Below are 23,285 nucleotides of genomic sequence, written 5' to 3' on the forward strand. Positions count from 1 at the left end.
GGGTTAGGGTTGTGACTAGGGTTAGGAATGAAAACCCATTGGAGGTCAAGATATTCTTCAATAACTTTTTTTCCGAAGGTCATAGAGACTTGGAAGTTGGTTCCATCTCCACTAATGTGGCTATGCCCGATCCATTGGTACCACCCACGAGCTTCTACGACCTTTGGAAGGGGTAGGGTTAGGGTTGTGATTAGTGTTTGTTTTTTTGGGTTGTGATTAGGGTTAGGGTTAGGGATGAAAACCTATTGGAGATCAAAATATTCTTCAATAACTTTTTTTCTGAAGGTCATAGAGACTTGGAAGTTGGTTCCATCTCCACTAATGTGGCTAGGCCCGATCCATTGGGACCATCCCCGAGCTTCTACGACCTTCGGAAATCGTAAAACCACCAAATCTAAAAAAAAAAGTAGAAGATATTTGTGAATAACTTTTTTTCTGAAAGTCATAGAGACTTGGGAATTTCATGACTAATCAAGGGTAGCCTGCCACACAACCACACCGAATTTCAGCACGTTTCGAGCAAGCAGCGCAGAGTTATTCACCCTTTGGTGAATATGGGTTAGGGTTGCAATTAGGGTTAGGGTTAGGGTTGTGATTAGGGTTAGGGTTAGGGTTGTGACTAGGGTTAGGGTTAGGGTTGTGATTAGGGTTAGGGTTAGGGTTGTGACTAGGGTTAGGAATGAAAACCCATTGGAGGTCAAGATATTCTTCAATAACTTTTTTTCCGAAGGTCATAGAGACTTGGAAGTTGGTTCCATCTCCACTAATGTGGCTATGCCCGATCCATTGGTACCACCCACGAGCTTCTACGACCTTTGGAAGGGGTAGGGTTAGGGTTGTGATTAGTGTTTGTTTTTTTGGGTTGTGATTAGGGTTAGGGTTAGGGATGAAAACCTATTGGAGATCAAAATATTCTTCAATAACTTTTTTTCTGAAGGTCATAGAGACTTGGAAGTTGGTTCCATCTCCACTAATGTGGCTAGGCCCGATCCATTGGGACCATCCCCGAGCTTCTACGACCTTCGGAAATCGTAAAACCACCAAATCTAAAAAAAAAAGTAGAAGATATTTGTGAATAACTTTTTTTCTGAAAGTCATAGAGACTTGGGAATTTCATGACTAATCAAGGGTAGCCTGCCACACAACCACACCGAATTTCAGCACGTTTCGAGCAAGCAGCGCAGAGTTATTCACCCTTTGGTGAATATGGGTTAGGGTTGCAATTAGGGTTAGGGTTAGGGTTGTGATTAGGGTTAGGGTTAGGGTTGTGACTAGGGTTAGGGTTAGGGTTGTGATTAGGGTTAGGGTTAGGGTTGTGACTAGGGTTAGGAATGAAAACCCATTGGAGGTCAAGATATTCTTCAATAACTTTTTTTCCGAAGGTCATAGAGACTTGGAAGTTGGTTCCTTCTCCACTAATGTGGCTATGCCCGATCCATTGGTACCACCCACGAGCTTCTACGACCTTTGGAAGGGGTAGGGTTAGGGTTGTGATTAGTGTTTGTTTTTTTGGGTTGTGATTAGGGTTAGGGTTAGGGATGAAAACCTATTGGAGATCAAAATATTCTTCAATAACTTTTTTTCTGAAGGTCATAGAGACTTGGAAGTTGGTTCCATCTCCACTAATGTGGCTAGGCCCGATCCATTGGGACCATCCCCGAGCTTCTACGGCCTTCGGAAATCGTAAAACCACCAAATCTAAAAAAAAAAGTAGAAGATATTTGTGAATAACTTTTTTTCTGAAAGTCATAGAGACTTGGGAATTTCATGACTAATCAAGGGTAGCCTGCCACACAACCACACCGAATTTCAGCACGTTTCGAGCAAGCAGCGCAGAGTTATTCACCCTTTGGTGAATATGGGTTAGGGTTGCAATTAGGGTTAGGGTTAGGGTTGTGATTAGGGTTAGGGTTAGGGTTGTGACTAGGGTTAGGGTTAGGGTTGTGATTAGGGTTAGGGTTAGGGTTGTGACTAGGGTTAGGAATGAAAACCCATTGGAGGTCAAGATATTCTTCAATAACTTTTTTTCCGAAGGTCATAGAGACTTGGAAGTTGGTTCCATCTCCACTAATGTGGCTATGCCCGATCCATTGGTACCACCCACGAGCTTCTACGACCTTTGGAAGGGGTAGGGTTAGGGTTGTGATTAGTGTTTGTTTTTTGGGTTGTGATTAGGGTTAGGGTTAGGGATGAAAACCTATTGGAGATCAAAATATTCTTCAATAACTTTTTTTCTGAAGGTCATAGAGACTTGGAAGTTGGTTCCATCTCCACTAATGTGGGGATGAAATTAGGTTAGTTAACTAGCTAGTTAGTTATCTAACTTAGCTAGCTCTCATAGCCTAAAGCCAGCTAACTTTGCTTGAGCCCTGGACTCTTCAAATAAATGCTCTTAATGTTGTGAATGAAAGCTTCTTAGCAACAACTTTATCTAACTAATATCTTTCTCAGAACCTTTTACCTTCTACTCACCTCACACAGCAGATCTTTGAGTGTCAAGCTGTTTCGTTTCACGTCAACCACATGCAGAGAGACGGTTCCGCAACTTCCTGTATCCGTGTCAAAATAAAAGCCATCGTTTCAAATTAAAAGCCCTCTAGTGCTTCATACACGGTCCAGACATATAGGCTTTGACGTCTTGCTTGGTAAATAATTACCGAGGTCCGGACCTTGGTGGCCTCATAGCTGGCTATGGCCATGGTCTCAGAATGGGAAGCGGACCAGTTTTTCCCATTATGACCAAATTACACAGTTCCACCTGGGACACATTTTGGAAATTGTTCCAAAATTCCGAAATCCTATCATTCACCAAAAAGTTGTCAAAATAGACAAAACTAATGAGCTAAGTACCTTCATTTTCCTCAGAGGATCCCTGTCTATTTTGATTAGGTGACCTTTTCTGTGTAACACCCTCTTTATGTAATGGGCTGATAGCGCTGGCATTTGCTGACCACATCCATTCTCCTCAAAGAAAGAAGCATTTTGAGTTGTGCCATGCTAGAATTGAATTTTTAGCCATGAGAGACAAATACAGTAGAAAAGATAAATCATTTACACATTGCTCTACCCATCCTACAATTGAATATGACAAAGTGAGGGAATAATTGTAGCTTCTGAGGAACATTGCAGAAATCACTCTGCTATCCCAAGTATAGAAAATACATTTTTCATTAGTTTCACTTGGCTCTCTGGCCTAGCATACTAAAGTACTTCTTAAGTTTGTAAAATTATACATAAGCACCCCTGGCACTACCAATGCAACTCACACAACCTATTTCACTAGTATCCTTCAGTTGGAGTATGTAGGCTATTGTTTTATTTAACTGGTACCTGTTCAAGCCTCAACCTTAACTTTTGACCGTATATATACTGTATCAGCTCACGCAGGTAAAAAGTATTTGGTATATACGATTGACCATAAATGAAAATATAGGCCTCTTACCTTCCTCCTTTTTTACAATTACTGCTAATGAATGACTGTGGTTTAGTGTTAAAGTATTAAAGTACCTCTTCATCAGTGATGGTAGGACTGCAGATTCCAGGTGTGTACATTTGGAAATGGTTTTTGCTGACATGTTGATAATAGCTTTGTCTAATTGTCCAATATGATGATACATTGCAATCAAAGACACTTGAAGCATTGATTCAACAGGTTGAAAAACATTTTTCAATGGAATTGTTTAAATAAAAGTGTGAATTGGAGACGAAGTACAAAGTTCAACTCATTAAATGTTTTTGTGAACAGAACCAGTAAATCCCTCAAGGTGTCTGAGTATCTTTATTTTTCTGCCAAAATAGAACAAAGCAAAGCCTTCAACAAAAAACGAGAACAGCTCTTGGACCCGTAGAGCTCACTGGTGTCTAACGCAACAGTCATTATAGTAAAAATAAACTTTTCTTCCAAAGGGATTGTTTGCATCCAAATGGGGTATTAAATTATTTGTGTGCTCCAGTGCCTCGGGTTCAAGGTAGTGTGAAATAGCCAATGATTCTCTTTGCAGAAAATTTGACAATATTTAGCTCTCTTGCATGGTGGATGTGAAATCACAAACACAAAATATTTGATTTATCGTTATTTTTCACTAAGCACCTCACAAAGTATGATGAAGCAGTAGGTGATGTGTATGGTTAGTATCAAGTGTTATAAATATGAACAACACCAGCACATTTTGGTTAAATCATTATCAATATTTTGCATTTACATAGTTGTATATATTATATGACCTGAAAGTAGAAGTATGGAAATCCAAATTTAAATACAATTTATTAATTGTTATCTTCAAATGGCATATAACATAAGTACAGTGGAGCCAAAAAGTGTTTTAAAATGTGGATAAATCAATGTGCGTTTCTCCTGACAAGGTCTTTCAAATGTGTCAACAAAAGAAAGTTGGGAAATCACTTGACATTTTATTTATGCATTTTTTATTATACTTATTTATATGTGTATGCAAGCCTTCACATCTTTGCTGCTGCCTGCAAAAAATTATCTTCAAAACACTCAGTTAGTCTCTTGTGTTCTCTGCCATTTACTTTTGCATTCAAGTGGTTTCCCACTTTTCCCTTTGTTAGTACCATATGTGTTTAAGCCTTTTGGGAATCCAGTTTCTAACATTTATTGTTAGAAATTGCTTTTGCAAACTGTAATTCACTTTAAGCATCTGCTTTATCGGCGAGACTGTATTTCCAAAACAAAGGCACTGCGAGGAAACATGAAAACATTGTTGTTTCTCACAATATAATTTGAATATAGCAGTTTCTATTCATTTGGGAGGCCTTCTTTTATCCAAGATTTAAGAGTACCAAGACACTTGACAGAAAATCCATCAACAAAAACACATTTCATTCAACATATTTTATCCAACTTTCTTATAGATTTCTTAAATTCATCAAAAGATGGAGGGGCGGGGGCAGTTAGGTCAAAGTCAGTGGGTTAAAGGTTTAGTAGATGGGGTTAAAGATCACTCTCTCCATAGAGCGCAGTGGAGAAGGCAGTGTAGTCCAGGGCCCCTGGTGGCACGCCATGGCCGGTGTAAGGCGGCATCCTCATGATGCAGTACTCTGCTTGTTCAGGGGGAAGCTCTCTCCTTAGCTCCTCCACTAGTATGTAGGGCTGCGTAGTGGAAGGAAAATGTATTTCAGGCATGTTTTGCATAAAGTGTAATGCTAATACCACTGTTTTCCTACTAAGGTCATGATCAAAATTGTGGCTCATAAATCAGCTTGGCATGGTCAATTCTTGGAAATAATGACTTGAATAGAATAGATTAGAGTCAGCTAAGAATATCATGCCGGCACGCACATACCTTGTCAGCTGCCAGGATCCGGAAGGATGCCACAACCTGCTCAGCAGTGTCTGTGTCAGCGGTCTCTCTGGTCATAAAGTCAATGAAAGACTGGAAGGACACGAGTCCAGTACCACTGGGATCCACAAGTATCATTATACGGGCAAACTCCACTTCTCCCTTGGAAAGTAGGACATAATAAAAAGAAATGTTTCTACAAAGCATGTGTAGAATACAGCTCCCCTCCATCCAACCACATTTGAAATAACATACCAAGTCATATCCCATAGAGATGAGGCAAGCTCTGAAGTCATCAGTTTCCATCGCTCCATTCTTTTTCTACAGTTGAAGGCCAAATTTCAAGTTCACAACACAGGAGATAAGAAGGAAAATACAGTCAAGGAAGATAGAGTCAAAACAGAGACAAGATAATATCAACAGCGTTAAACATGACAGCAATATTGTAAAACTAAATGCTGAATTTATGTACTATTCACAGTCTTTAAGTTTTTTTCTCTAAATTTATCAGTGACTGTTAGATGAACCACACTGTGATAAAATAAATATAACTGAGGAGGAAGGATTTAAACGGTAAGTGCATAATCTTTAAGCTTTTCTGATAAAGCATTAAAGATGCTGGAGATTTTGTGATAAATGAGGTATGAGAACATTAAATGAGGAAAGAAGAAATTGTATTATCGCTCAGATGCTTGCCTGAGCATAAATACAATACAGAATACACACAAACACAAAATATTCCTTATCGGAGATATCGCTAAATGGTATAAGTTTGCCAATATTGTGTTGCAAGTTTGATTTGCTGGATGAGTTATCCATGCATTATTCTGTTAGTCTGGCAGAGTGAGGAAGTCGACAGATGTAGCTTGAATAAATGAAAACGGCATACCTAAATAAGTGATCCATTTTTACACCTCAATCAAAACTGCAAGGATCTACTCCTAACTAAACATTTCCCAGTTCAGTAGTTGCACTTTTTAATGGATTACTTGTTGTGGCATAAGGAGAAATGTAAAATCTTTCATCCTCAACATTTCCACCAGAAATCAGTTCGTGTCAGATGTAGTGACAAAGGCTGAACGCTGCAAGAATTCTCCAGTAGATTTGGGGTCAACGTCGGCACAGTTATAAGATCATCTCTAAATACTCTGCAACCCAAACTATATGATTTGCTTTAAGGTCAGGTTGGTAATTTGTTTTTGAAAATGTTTTTACTTATTTGTTGAAATCCTCTTCACGTCGCAATAGCCATTAATAAATAAAGTCTTCTGAGTTACAAAAAGAAAATAAGCCGTTGTCTGTTGCCCTCATAGGACTGGGAAAAAAATTATTCCCTAGCGTACCTGCGCGCACCCTGCCCGTCTCACTGTGCATGACTGAAGACTTCAACCAGGGATACATGCACCGCTGAAGCAGAGACAGAAAAGTTGGCCTCTAGCAGTTGTCAGGCAGTGCGCGTTCATGTGTTTTCGAGGAATAGCTTTTGACAAGAGGGCTGATGGGAGGGCTCGGGATGTACAGTATAGGGAGCTTTAAAAAAATCTGCAGTGCTGTGAACTGGTGAAGAGCTTTACCCGGTCAAAGTGGCTGAAAGAGGATCTGAACTCGTTCATCTGCTGCTGGCTGATGCCCTTGGCGTCGCGGGTCAGGATCTGGGTCTCTATCTCATTGATGGTTCGGGCGATGGTTGTGAGGAGCAGCTCCCACCCGACGCGGATGTGCTAGTAATGAAGAGAAGGCATGTGCAAACAGAAAAGAAAAAGCTGTACGTGCGTCTACTGTTCATGTCCATGTGTGCATACATTTGTGAGACTGTATGCCACGGCCCTGTACCTCCATAGTGTAGTTGGTGTGCTTATTATCAAACACCAGGGACTCTTGGATTAGCTGGTGGTCTCCCTCCAACTTGTCGATGTTGGGCTTATAAGCGACGATTACGTGCTCGCACTGCTTCAGCTGAGTCATCTGGTCCTCCAGCGCTCCTCCGATCTCCATCGAGCAGCGTGCAATTTCCTGTTAGGATAACCACATGCAACAAGGTTAACTTCTTTTTTTGGTCGAATTTGTATCTGCAGGGAGTCGTTTACCTGGGGCGAATATTGAATTCTGTCAGGACATGCATCATTTGATAAAATGCATGTGCATAATAATGTTCAGTCATTTCATTCAGTTTTATTTCATTATTGTTATCATCATCATCAGGAAAGTCACTATCGCTGTACTTGCGTACAGTGCATTTGAATAGAATTATCTTCCATTCTAGGCCTTTATTTGATTAGATGGAGAGAACTGTCTAATTGCGTATGAAGCCTGTATGTCTAACCTCCATCCTGGTCTGTACCCAGGGTCCGATGAGATTAGCCTGGGCAGCAAACTGTCGTCTCAGCCTCTCGTGGGCATGCTGGTGTGCCATCTCCTCCTGGAGGGCACCATCCCTCTGAGGAACCAGCTTCTTCACCTAGAGAATACGCACAGACACAGCTTTACGTGGTATTGTGAAAAGTTACCTCCCTGTGAAGCTGTTAATATTGAATAGAATAATTCTAATATATTTGGATTAAATGCTTTAGATCTTCATTCAACTCAGGGATAAAATATTAGAGCTGCACTTTTTTACTTTATCAGTGGAACACAGACTCTGCTCTCCTTGCTCCTCTTTCATGACTGCTTTTATACGGCCAGACAGCCACTATCGAAATAACGACTTTATTCGTTGAGTCTGTGAGTGAGTTTTAAAGCAGTAGATACCTTTTCCCACTTGTTAAGAAGCTCCTCTGTTGTAATGGTGCTGTAGGGGTTCATAATGTTGGCCTTGATCCCATAGCTCTGGGAAATTTTCTGCACCTCATTGTGGATTCCCAGGATGGCTTGTCTCTCTGCATCAGCCTCAGGTAGAGTAGCTTTGAACTGCTCATGAGCTGCGATTAGACTCTGACAGGGAAAAAGGGAAGCACCCGAAACGTTACCTTAAATTTGTCAAGAGTGGTTATATGTGTTTTTTTTGTGGGTGGAATAAATCTACCAACATTACACACTATGTTACATTAAATACCTCATAGATATTTACAATAAAAAGCAGATGTATGGCCCTGTTCAGACCTGGTGTTAACATCCATACTGAGAGATCCGTCTGCTACAAGTCTATTCTCCTCTGGCATTATGCATCCTGAATGTGGACACATTTGGGTGCATTCAGACTTGCACTGAGCTGACCATTTTCAATCAGATCACTCCGGACAGTGGTCTGAACAGGGTCTATATCTAAATTCTGTAAAACACAACTACAATCTAATGAATATGTATCTTTACTGCTGTAACCCTACCTGGACTTCTTCAATAGTATGCACTATGAACATGTCCTGCAGATCTTCCATGGCTCCTTCCATCCAGTTGTTGAAAGGAGCAGACCTCTTGGCAAATTCCAGGAACAGCTGATCAATAGTCTCCAGGAGTTTATCAGTGCGCTGAAATCATTAACACATACAACTTTCATTTATTTTCTATTCTTAAATCCTAAATAACTGACAGACACTTGCCTGAAGTAAGTCACCATCTTCATATCTCCCACAACAAATATTCCGTCACGCCTTTAATGACTAATCCCAGGGTAAATGACACTGGCATGCACTTGTTAACCCCCAACTTTAGATGAGTCCCTGCTGACAGAGTCCCCCCCTCTCCCCCAACAGAGGATGGTGGGGGATCAGGAGATGGGACAGAAAACAGACCCCTGTCCCTGTCATTCAGACTTAATCCTTGGCCCTTTTCCCACGCCCTCACACATTTGCAGGTCTGAAATGGTCAGCACGGATCAGAGGAAGTGGCTGGTGGGCTTCTAGCCAGTCTCTTCCCTGGACGGAGACCCTTACATCTATTTCTCCTTCATCCCCTCCACGCTGACATTTGCCCTCCTCTCTGGGTCAGGGGATCCAATTATCTCTCCTCATTAAACAGCTGTGTCTTCAATGTTCATATGTCCATGACAGTCAACTAAATATGCTTATACCTACATTTTGATTAAACTGGTCTCAGACGCAACGTCATTCTATTGTAGTCTCTATTATAGTCAATGTGGAACATTAGCACACTCTTGTGGGGACTTGGAAAGCTGTCCTAACACAAAAGAAATCAATCCTTCCTTCCAAGTTTAGGGACCTTAAAAGACTGAGCCTATGAGGAAGAATGAAAGCTTCTCATGTGCTTTTCAGTCAAACATTCAGATATATTGACCTTACAATTGTCAGCAGCCCTTACCTCCAGTGCCTCTCTCCGTTTCTGAGTCAAGGTTCCCAGCTTGTCCCACAAGTCACAGATGCTCTGGCAGCGCAGGTTCACAGCTGCCACATCATGGTAGTCCAGCTCACTGGAAAAACAAAGCACATGCTGGGTTTTTTTCAGCTGTGAAAGAGACATTCACAACATTATCATTTCATCAGTAATTGTAGTAAATGTCTGTGTTAACTTTTATTGTAAAAGAGGCACAACTGTAGGAGTCAAATCTAAAGCATGTGTAGCTCTAACAATGCCAATAAAACATATGCAGAATATGCATTAAAGTTTATATATTGACATTATAGGTAATAGTGGAGCATTTTATAAAGTCATCTAACCCTATTTCCACATTTAAGGGAACACTCCTTATAAGGATATGTCCCACTTCACCCGTACCTTTCTATGGTTTATGGGAGATGTACCTGCCATTACGGTCATCCACGCTATTGTATGTTCAAGTTTACTCGCTTGTTTAAAGTTGGTGCTACATGCTGACTTGTGATTTCAATTCTGTAGGGGCCCACGTATGTACAAATTTCCTCAGAGAATTTTGTGTTTGGCTCATTGTCAGAACAAACAAGATAACCTCCAAAGGTGTTCATGGTGCAGCTTTTCCATCAAATTAACCAAAGAGCTAGCAAGTCACAACCATTTACAGAGCCAGCTAACATTAGTATACCTGAAATTAGAAATATATAAAAAATGTGAACAGTCACTGTTAAAAGACAATCAGGCACATGGAGGTCTCCAACTTTAAACTGACTGTTTTCAGCCCATGAGTTACTGTAAGTGATACCATGGAACAAACTGAAATTCAAAGCCTTTGGCCTGGACGAACAAATCTCATCCAAGACATTTAAAACGATTTCTTCCCATTTGTGAGTTCAGCTCTGTTACATTTGAAACATCATTGAATTAAGATTCACATACACACAAAACTACAGAGTGCTGAGGCTCTGCAACTCTTAGAATGGATTAAAGGTTAAACTAGTATTTATAAAAAATATATATATATATATTTAGTCAGGCAATACAGACAGTGATACTTTCAGCATTTATTTGAAAAATTGAACAGATGTCAACATATTAAATTGCAGGAACCAGTAGAGCAGTCTTTACACCTGCTCTTGTTTGTAAGAGCAGTCCTCTTTAGTATTCCTGCCAGAGGTCTTCACTTGGATCTTCCCTTGTCTGAGGGCCTGAGGTTGGACTTTGAGCAGTGGGAAACTGGTATCTCTCATAGTGGACATCATTCCAGTGATTTCTTCCACTTTCATATTCTGACTGAAAGTGAGAGTGCGTGCCAGGAGGAAGCCGACCAGTCAAGAATAGGTAAAGCTGGCTTGGTCCAAGCGGTTCCACTTCTGGTACTGGAACTGGCTGCAAGTACTCCTCAGATGTGGAAGCAGCAGCAGAGATGGATGACAGCGCGTAGGGAGGCAGTGGTAAATAACCGCGGTCCTCCGTTTCCCGCTCCTCATTTCCGTTCTCGTAGATGGATTCATAATGACTCAACTCACCAGCCTGGTATTCAGATTTAGGATATACAGGAAGTGGTGGAGGAGGCACATTTAGATCTTCTGTTTCCCTCTCAAAGTTACCATCCTCAAAGTTCTCTTCGTATTGCTCAAGCTCACCTGCCTGAAATGGAGGGGGAGGAGGGGGACGAATGATGTCCAGTATGGGCTGAGATGTTCTGGACACGCTGAGGCCAGTTGTAGACTCTTCCAGAGGGTCCAAAACAGGAGCCTGACCAGGGGGATCTGTAGCAGGTCTAGTGCTTGCTGGATAGGAACTGTAATATTCTCCCCCCTCCATTGGGTCATAGAAGTATGAGACAGCAGGATCGTTCATATTGGTAGGCTGAGCAGGAGCAACTTGGGATAAACTACTATGGCGGCCAGGACGCGTCTCCACATTTGAGAAACTGCCTCCATAAGGATTATCCTGGCGCCAACCTAGAATGGAAAAATGTTTGTATTAAAACATTTTAAAAGGAAGTCTAAGAAGGTTTATTATTTAACTTGAGGCAGATAACATTTGTCAGGTTATAGCATTTACCTTTTTTAGTAGGAAAACAATGAACATTCCAGCAGAAGACTGAAAAGAGGAGCAGCAGACTGTAAAAGAAAAGCGCTTGGTCAAAAACTTCAGTAAAATTATAAACAAGACATAAAACAAACCAGAAACATAATCATTAAACTGTCTCATACCTTGCAGAACCCCAGGCAGCCATTCTCCTTCCCAGCTGAAATGTTATCTCCTCCTCTCAGCTCAGAGCACTGGTTAAATGTCAAACAGGAAGTGTTCTGTGGCCAATCCCGGACTGAGAAGGTAACGATGGACAGGTGCACATTGCTGACTGCTGATTGAAAATGTCAGTGAAGCTCACCCTTCACCTTTGTCACCAGCAGTGATGCTGTGCATCCATATGCTTCACGGAAGGTACCTTTTCTCAAGTTGTAAAGTTGATGTTCTGACTTGTGTTCATGTGCTTTGAAGTCGGAATGTGGAAAAAACATGAACGCTCTGAACAAAATGTGTTGTTTTCATGTGTCAAGAATAATATTCCAATATCTGCATAGTAATGATGAGCAAAGAAAGAAGGCCAGGAATGACATATAGATAATTTTAAATGTACACATCATTAAAAAAAAGTCTGTATAGTGTCTGTGTAGAGCTAAACCAAAATATTCGTTGACTTTGTAAAGTTTTGGCCCAACTTGGTGCCCGGTCACACATATGCCAATGAGTCAATGGTAAACCTCTGCCTACCGGTTCACTTCCAATCTCAAGTTGGCGTTCACATAGACTTTAGATTATTCTGACACCACATGAATTTACTTGTTTCATCAGTACTTTTTCCAAAGTGGTTCAAAAAATAATGAGTCACCTCAATGTGAACGAATAGAATAGTATTTCCTTCTATGCAAGAGCAGCGCTAATGGTATTAAAATAGTATTTACAAAATGTTTTCCCTCGCACCCCCATCATTGCCCACCCACCGCCGACTGCCCCGGGCCTCATGACACGACTGCAAACGTCTGCTCTAGTGAGTGCATACTTCAGCTCCTGTGCGATGGCGGCAATCTGCTCCACTCTGTCCTGGTGGGCTGCCAAGTCGCTCTCGAAGGCCTCGTGTTTTCGAAGCAATGCTCGGATTTCTATGAGGGTGGCTGTTTCATAGTCCTTCTGGGAGAGGATCAGTTCCTTACCTGAATATTAAAAATAGGCAAAGAGAGAACAAGGCAATAGGCAAGAGCACTGAAGAACCAGATTATTTAGAACATTAAAAACAAGTTAAACAGAAAAACAGAGAGACTTATAGTTACTGCAGTGAGAGACACAAACCATCCAGTTAAAAAGCATAGTGACAAACTGACCACTGGCCCAGTTCTCGTGATTGCTGGCTTTTTGGCGGAACTTTTCTGCCAGGTGATCCAGTCTCTCGAGCCGACGGATCTCAGTGAGGAGCCACTCCTCGTAACCTTTCTCTGCCTGCTCCAGGCCCTGCCACGCACTGGCTATGTCCTGGAAACAAAATGAATATTCACAGTTCAAATCTCCTTGTTTGAGAAGTTGAGAATTGATCCATCCTGGTAAATTAGAAAAAAAGGATGGAAGTGTAAAACAAACCACCCACTGCTGGTGCAATGCCAGGGCCTGTTTCTCTTAAATCCTGTGTAAGACTCCAGCATTTGCTATCAGGCTAATGTGACATAATGTGGTATAAGACACATTGATAGCTGTGCACTCAATCATAAACACTGAATTTGAGTCGTGACTTACGGATACCATCTTCCCCTCAGAGGGCATGAAGGCGGGGCGATTGCTTATGCGCAGCTTGGTCTGCAGGGTGTTGAAATTAATTTCCAGCTGGCACTTCTCCTGCACCTTTGGGGGCTTGTGTTGGCGTCTGTAGTCCCTGAAATCCTCCAGCTTCCGCTGCATCTCTGCCATGGTCTTCTCTGGGGTCCGGTTCTCCAGCCAGGGGGTGGTGCGGCGGATCCACTCCAGCAGCTGAGAAACATGGGACAGGGTGGGAAAAGTTGAGAAACAAAAGAGCTGCAGGTTAACATACAACAAACATAGAAATGATTCATGTTTTCTCATGGGTGAAGAAAGATGTAATATCAAAATAGGCAGAGGACCAACTTTAGAGTAGCATGTCCTGTAAATGCCTATTAAAGTAAATGGCTTCATTTCACAAAAGCCATTTTGAAACATTAACTCTGGAAAATTGGGTCAGGACATTTTCTACAGTTACATATTGAGAGTGCTGAAGGAGATTTTCAGAATAAGACGCTTTCACAACAAGAAAATGTCAGGAACATTCAGGTGAGGGTTATGGAAGTGCATGTCTGAAAGCATCACATGAGAGGATATTCTGTGACTACATGTCACACTATTTTACCTCACTGGCCAGTCTTTCATATTCCTCCATCATTTTTTCATTTTCCTGGTTGACGCCGAGCACCTTACAGATCCTGTTGGCAGCCGTCTCTGCCTGCAAGCACAGGACACCAGAACACAGTATCACATCAGCAAAGCAGCGTGGGCCATGCTCCCATTCTTCTTTCCAAACCAACCAACTATATAAACATCAAAATCAAAGGGACAGAGCTCTGCCCGTGAACACAGATGAATTGTACAGAAGAGATGGTTAATCTCAAAATGCAAATTGGTGAAGTCAGCTTCAACCTCTGTACCTGCTCAGCTCCAGCAAAGGCGTGGTAAAAGCAGGACACGTAGGTCATGATAGCTCTTTCATCGGGCTTTGGGGTGTTGATGATATCTATGGCAGTGACAGGGAGGGAAAGTCAAAGGTGTAGAAAAGAGAAAAGTGGGGGTCAACATTTTCACCCTTAACCAAAGAAGACACATTAAGAGAAAAACAAATATGTGAAATCTGGTGCAGCTTTATTGAATTTAAAGGGACTGTTGGGCCTTCTACCAGTTTGTTATGGTTTATGTTCCACACAGGTATATAATTATGGTATAGAAATATATCTATATATGAAAACAATCACATTTACAACTTGTGATTGGATCTATGTGAAAGAGCCAAGAGGTAAACTACACCTCCAATAGAGAAAACGTCTACGTACACACAGACATAATCATATCAATCACATTAGAAAGTTTAAAACTTTAATTTAAAAAAACAACATTTGGCTCCTTCTATTTTATAAAACATTACCTTCTGCGTCCAGCATTTTGGGAATGTCCAGGTGTTTCTCAGCTATGTCGAAAGCCAGGTTCAGGTTCCCCAAAGGATCATCCTAAATAAAGAAACACAATTCTGCATCACTGAGCAGCAATGTCGGACTTAAAATGCCACCACACTGACCCCTCTGCTATGATGGACGCATTATTCTCCCCTGGCCCCCTGCTGTACATGCACATTAATCTAACTGCACTTGTTTTTACATTTATATATTCAATACAGCTTCTGCACAAAACCTAGTAGAGAGAAAGTAACACGAGGAAGATTCATGAATGTGATGTTTATCTTAACTGATTTAATCAAATAGAAAATAAATCAATCAACCGGAACATTACTCTATGTGGCGCGGATTTTAAAGTGATGCTAATGAGAATTACATAACATTTCACCATATTTAGATTTACATTTAAATTTGACATTTAGATTTAAATTAAACATTTAGGTTTAACATTTAGATTTAATATTTAGATTTAGATATAACATTTAGATTTAACATTAAACATTTATACATAGATTTAACATTAGGGTTTAACGTTTGATATTTAAGTTTTAATCTGAAATTTTAAATAAACATGAAAACAAAACATTAAAAAAAAAATTAAAAAAATCCCGACAGTAAACATCATATATTTCTTGAGGTGACAAATTCATTTTTTGTGACATACAGAAAAAGAGTTATAACAGAGTGGGAGTGGTGCATTAAGCGAACAGCTGATGGTGAACAGTGAGAATGCACTGGGGTAAAGGGATCATGCTATCATGCTTCTGCTATTGTCTCATTTCTGTAACACTGTTCCATAAAGGTAGAGGGTGGGGGTGAGGATTGGCACAGTACATGACAGGGCCAGCTGCTCACAGATCCAGTGCAGGACAGACAGATAGATGGATAGGATAGTCATGGTAGTAATGGGATGGAGGGACGGATGGAAGGATGGATAGAAGGACATCCCACAAGGCCTGTGTGTGTGTGTGTGTGTGTGTGTGTGTGTGTGTGTGTGTGTGTGTGTGTGTGTGTGTGTGTGTGTGTGTGTGTGTGTGTGTGTGTGTGTGTGTGTGTGTGTGTGTGTGTGTGTGTGTGTGCGCTCCCCCGACCGGAGCTGGTTCAGCGGGCTGGAACACAGCGAGCTTAACAAACACACTCACCTGGAGCCAGACTCAACAGCTGCCTGGCACAGCTGCCTGTCTCCTGGTAACGCGAGTAAAACTGAAAAGCCCAGGTGCGACTGAGTGAGTGAATATGTTTGTGAGTGTCGAGAAGATGGAGAGAGTGAGGAAAAGCAATAGATAGACAACACCGGGTTTGTTTGTCCCTCATCACTCACATTTACTGACAGAATTGTATTCCTAATTATGAAAACAGACACCATCCTCACAGCGATACTTAATATTTGACCGTGAAATATCACAGTTACCACCTCATAAACGTCTCCCTGACTTTTCCCAGCCTCTAACTGGGGGAGCACCATGTGACACTGTGGACAATAGCAGAGGAAGAGCTAAGCCTGAGCTCTGCGGGGACTAGGCTCATGTTTCTGTGACTATTCTAGGTCAACTCCAAGTCAGGCCGGTGAGTTGTGTCCTGAAAATGAGCGCTTCTCTTTCCACAGCAAATGAAAATGTCACTCTCCCTAACCGGCCCTGCGATGGAAGAGCGAAGCCTCAAATATTCCGAAAGCAGCCATGGCCTTCCTGTCTGGCCTAGACGGCACAGCACCTTTCATCCAGGAGGGAAAGCATTGGTTATTTGTGCGCTGTTTTTTCCTGACAGACGTGGAGGGGGCTGTCAGCTGTGCAGAATGACTCAATGAGCCCCTCGACTGTCTACACACAAACACTGTGAGAGGGAGTCGTGGCCATCCATCAAATCCAAAACATTTAAATGAGCTGCGGATTTGTTGCCCTTCAAAAACACTCGAGCTCAAGTAGAATGTGCACCCTGATACACCCCGCATTGTGAAGGGGTTTTTAAATGGACAGGAAATGTCAAACTCCGCATTAATTGAAGGTAGACAAGCCTCGGCTCGCATATTTATCACTTTGTGTCACAAGGGGCCTCAAGTCACCACCATTAAACTAAATGTTGTGCTGGGCACAGTGGGGTTCACGAAATGGACCGAAAAACTGCAGCAACAGGTTGTTTTTTAATGCTAATTATGCTTAAGTTAAGTAAATAATGTATATTGAAGCAGTGACGCATGAGGTGACACTGAACGAATGCACTTGCAATAAAATGCTCTGCTCTGGAGATTGAATTCATGTCCATTAGCCCAATAACACACTGTTTATCTACAGCATATGTGACTGCTCAGGGGACCTCTCATAGACACCTTACCTTAAATTATTCACATGTGTAATATTCTGTATATAAGATGGAGCTGGTGGCACAGTAGTACAGCTGTTAGCACTGTCCCCTCACTTTGGAGTTTAACAAGGTTAATTAGTGACACTTAATTAACTATAGGTATGAGTGTAGATGGAAGGAAAACACTATAGATAAATAAAGGACAGAACCATATACAATACCAACAATCTCATAAAACTACTTCAAGTTCAAACTATAGTTTGGATTAACCCAGATATCACAATCAACACCTCCTGCTCTACGTATAGACTAGTTTCCCTCAGTGTTCCCGAACATAATCTAAAAAAAAATGTTTAAAAGGTGCCCCAAGAAATGTGATCATCCTGAGTTGAGTGTGTGTTTGTTTTCAGCAGTAGTTCATACTGTGACGGAAGTGTTAATTTCAGTGGAAACCACTCTGTTAGTGTTTGGGGCTGGAACACAGCATCCTGGTTACAGGTGAAACCACACGACACCTTGTTGAGCTTAGAGTAGTCGAGGAGGTCAGGTCTGTGTCTATGAATCAGGGCGCAGAAGGCCAGGCCATCCTTCCAGCTGCACCGGCCGACGAGCGGAGAGAACCAACACGTTTAGTTAGAACTCGACTCAGAGAGGAAGCTATTCCAGGTGGAGGTGCAACAGCACAAAGCTGTTGTCATACTTATAAGATTATAAGATGCTATAAGATTGACTTAGTTATTGTACAAACTATAAATATGCAGATCCCAGATAAAATCACTTGCATGTCCAAGTGAAATTAAAACAATATTTTGGAATAGGTGCCGGCATTTATCATCTCTGTTCTTAAAATATATCAACACGGTAGAGAATAAGAGGACAACCTAGAGTAACGACTAATCGCAGCTATCACTAAAATCAAACAGCTCAGTTAAGAGTATGTGTGAAACTCTGACCTGACATGGAAGTTTTGGACATTGACATTCCTGTAGGGGGCAGTCTTTCTTTGACACCACAGGAGAAGACCTTCCTTGGCAGATGTTTCTGAGGAGAAAGTGAATTCACAGGTTACTTATTTCACTATGTAGCAGAGGTTTGAGATTTAATAGACTCTGATAAAAGATAGAAAATATTCTGAGGACCCCTCATTTATGTCCCTTGGAATAATTGGACATTCTTTACACAACAGGAATATCCCAGATATTAAATATATATAAATATTTTCACCATGTCATCACAGAATACTCATATTTAATGATCATTTTAACACACAGTGTGCCAAGGACCCCCGGGTGTCTTTGAACCCCCATTAGAGAATCGCTATAGTATGCTGCATTTCTGTGCACAGCTAGTTTTTCCTTGGCTGCAGTGAACGTCTACACTCAGTTGACCCGATGTTATCGAAAATGATCTAATTTCTTTGGGTTTCACCATCTCACCTTCCACAGAAATGTCCTGGATGGCGAAGCGGAGGATGATAGTCCAGATCATTCCGAGAGTCATCTTTACATTACCGTCCACAATCTCTGAAAGGCAAACAACCCGTAAAATTTGGTTTGCACAAGACTGATGAAAAAAATCTGATTATCACCCTGATCCATATATGTTCAAATATACAGGAAAGCTGCGGTAACCTTCAGCTCCAATGGAGACCAGTTTCACTCCTTTGCTTGTGATGAACTCCAGAGCTTTGTTGACATTAGCAATCTTATGAAACCGCATCTTCCCTCTGTCTGGCTTGGGTAACCTCTCTCCTGCAAACAGTATTATGTAATGGTCAGCTATTTATGTAACTGGATGTGATCATTACTTTAGACAAAGAAATTGAAAAGAATCGAGAAGACATGAACTGATGACATTTTTTCTTGAGTGGGCTGACCTGAGATAACTTCCAGCAGCAGCATCAGTTTCAGTCCATTCCTGAAGTCTTCCTCGATATTTTCAATTTGAGTTCCAGCTTTCCTCAGGTGGGAGTTACACCAGGCCGTGAAGGTCTAACAAGGAAAAGGGACAAAAACGTGGGTGACCGTGAAAACTGCAGCTATTTCCACACTTCCTGCTACTGATGCATCACACTGAAGGCTTGATATTCCCCTCTGCAGAGGACCAGAACAAACTGAAGCAGTTCACAGCTTAACACGTCGTCACTTCAAGACTGCATTTCAAATCAATCTTAACCTGTTTGACCAGTGCTACATTTTCCGATTAACCCTCAGTGACCCTTCAGTGTCTGGTTTCTTGCTTTTTCCTGCTGTGGCTCCATAACAGCGATCAGGTGAAACGTGGGCTCCTGAAAAACTGTAAATCACTATCAGACGGGCTCATTGTCTTTCTCCTCCTATTTTTACAAAGTCTCTCTCAACAGCCACAGCAGCAGAGTTTACAGGCGCTCAGCACGTTTAGGGATGAAAGCTGGGAGCCGACCACAGAGCACATTCCGACCGATACAAGGTGTTAAATTTAGACGGCTCTGCTGTGCCTCACGATAAGAGGGCGGGAGGGGAAAAAACCGTCGAAACGTCTTACCGTGTCAACATAAGTGAAAATGTCACGTGGATGCAGAACAAGTTCCCCCCCTCACGTCCCTTTCTCTCACTGTGATTGGCTACAGCTGCATGGAGATAACTTTATCACATGTATGCTGTTCTTCCTGGTCACACTCATTACTGTGCTGACGTATGAGGACGGGCAGGCGTGGTGAAAGAATGGGAGCATAGTTGAAATTTCATATTTAAAATCAGGTTCAGGATCAACCACAAGGACGAATATGTTGTTGTCTGCCATGGTAGAACAATCATTCAAAGAAGCTGGCTTTCGTTTTATAAGAGCTTGAATCAATGAGGAGATCAGTAAAATAAAACAACATACAAAAACAATATTTTTCTCTTTTATTTAGAAAAACCTTTTCTTTTACTTGGACTGAAATGTTCCAGATAAATCATTGGAAGTAAGACATTGTGCAGGAGTTTCTTTCTTTTCTCTGACTTATTTCATCCATCTACTGGAGGTTTTTAATGACATTTTGGTCTTTTACTTTTCACCCTCACTCAAAGAAATAGAGTCAGGGGTCAAAGTGTGAACCTGACACTGGGTAAGAGATTCATTAGCTGTTAGCAGTGAAGTCACTCATTAATTTTTAGCAGTTCTCTTTTCTTAATTAGTGTATTTTCACATATATAGCATTATTGGCAAAGTGACATTAATATATATCGAAGCACTTTCCATCCCTTTGTTCTTAAACATCCTTTCACCCAGAGGGATTGGACTGGGTGCCCTTCCAGCCGCTCAGGTTTCTCCTCTGGGTGCTGGTTCAAAAACAGATTTACCAGCTTCAGACTAAATCACATTCCACACTGAGTGGGTCCCCAGGCTCGATGTGACATTGAACTGCTGCCCTCCTTGATGAATGAAAAAAAAAAAAGGAGAGAAAAGAACGTGGCCTGCTGCTCCTCCAAATTTGACTCGGCCACAATTGCAAAACCCGTCTGCCCACTTTCCGAGCCCCTCCTCCCGCCACCGCCGCCTCCCTCCTCCCTCTGCAGCACAACTGACCAGTGACGATTACAGCTAAAAATATTCATGAATCACATCCAGTGCGGACCAACCCCGTCACTGCCTTTGGGGCCTCGCTGGGTCAGAGGATGACCGCTCGTGTTCAGAAGGATGGAAAAATAGAAAACTGAATGTTGAAACACGTTGAAATATTCATCTTCCCTTTTTTTTACATCTTTAGAACCTAGATGAGCACATCCACTTTTTATCCATAACACGTTTGCACTTTCACTTTCTCTGATGTAACTTGGTTTAAGGTTTAGCTTCACACGACGGAGCACTGATGACTTTTAACCATCTCCTTAATAAACCTTTCTGAGTCAGATAATAGATTTTTTTTAGAGTCCACATAGGCACAGTCCCATTAATACCCAGTGAAGAAAAGCTAATACAGCTGCTGGTGGGATTTGAAATAAGCGGACTGCACCACAACATGAGGTGGACAAAAAATTTAAGGCGATTGAAAAGAAATTATTTTTGAAAAAGCAACTAAAAGTGGCCCCTGATGAAGGAATCAAAACCCATCCTGCATGGCAACACTTATATACTGTGAACATATAGGCTGGAGTATTTAACAAGCTGCTGGGACACAAATTCATCACCTTCCTTTGTTGTTTCATCAGCTCTGATCACTGTGAACAGCTGCTGGCATGACCACCTCTCTCCAGTGAGCACTTGTCAACTCCAAATTACAATCAGTAAAAAAGATAAACACTGGAAACATGGTGCATATGGACCAGGGACCTGATTATCATACTGTTGCCAAAAATACACAGTTCTGTCATGTCTGCAGGGGCCACACATGGAGGTCATGGGGTCTGGAGCTGTTCGGACTCCACTTGTGCAGAAAAGCAGCAAATCTAATGCCTGGGTCAACTTGTAAAGCCCTAATAAAAGTGTGTGAGGCCGGGGATGTGTATCTGAGAGGAGCTGGTGCTGGTACAATATTTCTGCGTGGTTTCTATAAACAAAAGAATCCCGCACCAAGGACACTGGATTAACTCAGTATAATGCCTTTTGGTCCCGGGGTTTAAAATTAGACGCAGCGTCCATTCTAATCCCGAGAGCGTCATCATGTGTCGGGAGCATCTGTTGACAGCTCGCATTCCGCGCGTATCAGCGGGGGAGAGAGGCGGCGCTGCGCGGAGCCGCTGGAAGCTGGAGCGGCTATTGTTAGCTGGTACCCGCCGCATCCCTCCGCCAGGGCCCCCCTCCCCACCGCCGGAGCCCCGGGGCCGGGTCAGGGCTCAGGCATGCAGGCAGAACCAGGCCGGAAGTGGAGCGTCAAAATCAAACAGCACCATCCAGCAGTGGCGGATCTGGAGGTTTTCTAAATCAGGGGGGGGGGGGGGGCACAGAGGGGCCAATTGTATGTGCAACATGCATGCACAGTTCCTGAATCAGTGAAGTGCACATTTATGTCATTATGATTATTGTTATAACTCTATTGCTTTGAGCAAAGCAAAGCGACGTTGAATGTATTTTGATCCTTTTTCAACAGCATTGTCTACTAAGAGCTTATGAATTAGAAAATCTATGCAAATTATATTATTATTATTGTTATATTTATTGCTAGTATGTGACTTAATAATAACTTACTGAGAGGTCTGAGGCACTTAAGGGACGATCAGATATCGGCCCATGACCCCACCCCTGGTTCTGGCCTTCTTTCTTTATGGTTTCTTTATGGAGCCACAATTTAAACAATAAATAAAATCTATATTAACACATATCCACGACTAATGTGTCAGAGAGCCATCTCATTTGTACAGTCTTCATTTTTATTGTTGTTTTACCTTCTTGTGGAGAACTCTGTTCAGAAAAGTGTCGTTTAAATAAAGCTATAGTTCTTATTATTATTATTATTATTATTATTACTACACAGCAAGTTGGGTTGGTTCGTAATATTTGGGTTCGTAGTGGTTATTCACATTGTCTATCTGTCTTAACCTTCATGCACAGAGTTAGTTACATGAAAACTCAAATAGATTTACTTAATTAAAAAGACAAACATGACTCTCTATGGCATAGTAAGTTGTTAAATGCTCCTGAATTTTATTTTATTTTGAAAGTCTCAACCGGTAGTCCAACTTCATCTTGTTGCATTAACAGTCTCAACAGATCCGTGTAAAACTACGTTTTAGATTCCTACACATTATATATACATACATCTTTAAAATACATGAAATAAACATTTTAAACGTTTACTACAATGCTGGTTCACAGCAGCTCTGCACCAATCACAAAGCAGCTCGAGTTCCTCTGATCCAGGTTTAATGTATTTGATTCAAACTTACTTTCCTCTGCTGCTGCTCCCAGGCCGGATCCAGCAGCATGTCCCGGTCCCACTCATCCTCCTGCATCATGTACACATCCTCGAAGCCATTGTCGTAGTGGACCGTGGTCTCCACCTGGGTCATCATCATCATGGTGCCGTTCACTTCTCTGTTTCCCCAACAAACTCAAACCCTTGTTATTCCTGAGACTGTGATGTAGACGAGGAGATAAGTTTCCTGACTTCTTCTTCTCTCACGCTTGCCCTTGTCCTCCCGTCCTGACACACGTCTGGCCCTGGTGCCACAGATGAACCAGCGGCCGTGCCATTAGTACTGGGTGGTCACATGACGCCTTC

General features: G+C 41.8%; 2 protein-coding genes across 3 annotated transcripts; both read right to left on the reverse strand.

Annotated features, from left to right (window-relative positions):
- Positions 1-3,759: 3,759 nt before the first annotated feature.
- Positions 3,760-23,274, reverse strand: actn2b (actinin, alpha 2b). Of its 2 annotated transcripts, XM_020097156.2 has the most exons (21): positions 22,951-23,274; positions 18,981-19,095; positions 18,736-18,855; positions 18,541-18,627; positions 18,058-18,145; positions 17,620-17,698; positions 14,776-14,857; positions 14,285-14,370; positions 13,990-14,082; positions 13,365-13,595; positions 12,959-13,106; positions 12,640-12,790; positions 9,558-9,666; positions 8,627-8,767; positions 8,052-8,234; positions 7,627-7,761; positions 7,137-7,316; positions 6,878-7,024; positions 5,559-5,624; positions 5,307-5,465; positions 3,760-5,113 (listed from the first exon to the last, which is right to left on the reverse strand). In XM_020097156.2, the coding sequence occupies exons 1-21, from the start codon at positions 23,080-23,082 to the stop codon at positions 4,955-4,957; spliced, it is 2,691 nt and encodes an 896-aa protein (XP_019952715.1). In that variant the 5' UTR covers positions 23,083-23,274; the 3' UTR covers positions 3,760-4,954. The 2 variants fall into 2 exon arrangements, with proteins under 2 accessions (XP_019952715.1, XP_019952706.1); XM_020097147.2 differs by having other exon boundaries at positions 4,841-5,113; positions 5,307-5,624.
- On the reverse strand, positions 10,616-11,887 carry LOC109635790 (uncharacterized). Its single transcript, XM_020097167.2, has 3 exons — positions 11,789-11,887; positions 11,637-11,695; positions 10,616-11,533 (listed from the first exon to the last, which is right to left on the reverse strand). Exons 1-3 carry the CDS (start codon positions 11,809-11,811, stop codon positions 10,725-10,727), a joined length of 891 nt encoding a protein of 296 aa, XP_019952726.2. The 5' UTR covers positions 11,812-11,887; the 3' UTR covers positions 10,616-10,724.
- Positions 23,275-23,285: the final 11 nt, after the last annotated feature.

The sequence above is a fragment of the Paralichthys olivaceus genome, chromosome 14 (assembly GCF_024713975.1).
Source record: "Paralichthys olivaceus isolate ysfri-2021 chromosome 14, ASM2471397v2, whole genome shotgun sequence".
Classification (NCBI taxonomy): Eukaryota; Metazoa; Chordata; class Actinopteri; order Pleuronectiformes; family Paralichthyidae; genus Paralichthys; species Paralichthys olivaceus.

What these genes read in the sequence shown, in the direction of transcription:
- actn2b (XM_020097147.2), bottom strand. Translation starts at nt 23,082, where the DNA reads ATGATGATGATGACCCAGGTGGAGACCACGGTCCACTACGACAATGGC. An exon ending in ATGAAAGACTGGCCAGTGAG is followed by an intron (nt 13,596 to 13,989) that starts GTAAAATAGTGT and finishes CATGTTTCTCAG; the next exon opens with CTGCTGGAGTGGATCCGCCG. An exon ending in ATACTATTGAAGAAGTCCAG is followed by an intron (nt 8,235 to 8,626) that starts GTAGGGTTACAG and finishes TTTCCCTGTCAG; the next exon opens with AGTCTAATCGCAGCTCATGA.
- LOC109635790 (XM_020097167.2), bottom strand. Translation starts at nt 11,811, where the DNA reads ATGGCTGCCTGGGGTTCTGCAAG. An exon ending in GCTGCCTGGGGTTCTGCAAG is followed by an intron (nt 11,696 to 11,788) that starts GTATGAGACAGT and finishes TTTCTTTTACAG; the next exon opens with TCTGCTGCTCCTCTTTTCAG. An exon ending in TTGTTTTCCTACTAAAAAAG is followed by an intron (nt 11,534 to 11,636) that starts GTAAATGCTATA and finishes TTTCCATTCTAG; the next exon opens with GTTGGCGCCAGGATAATCCT.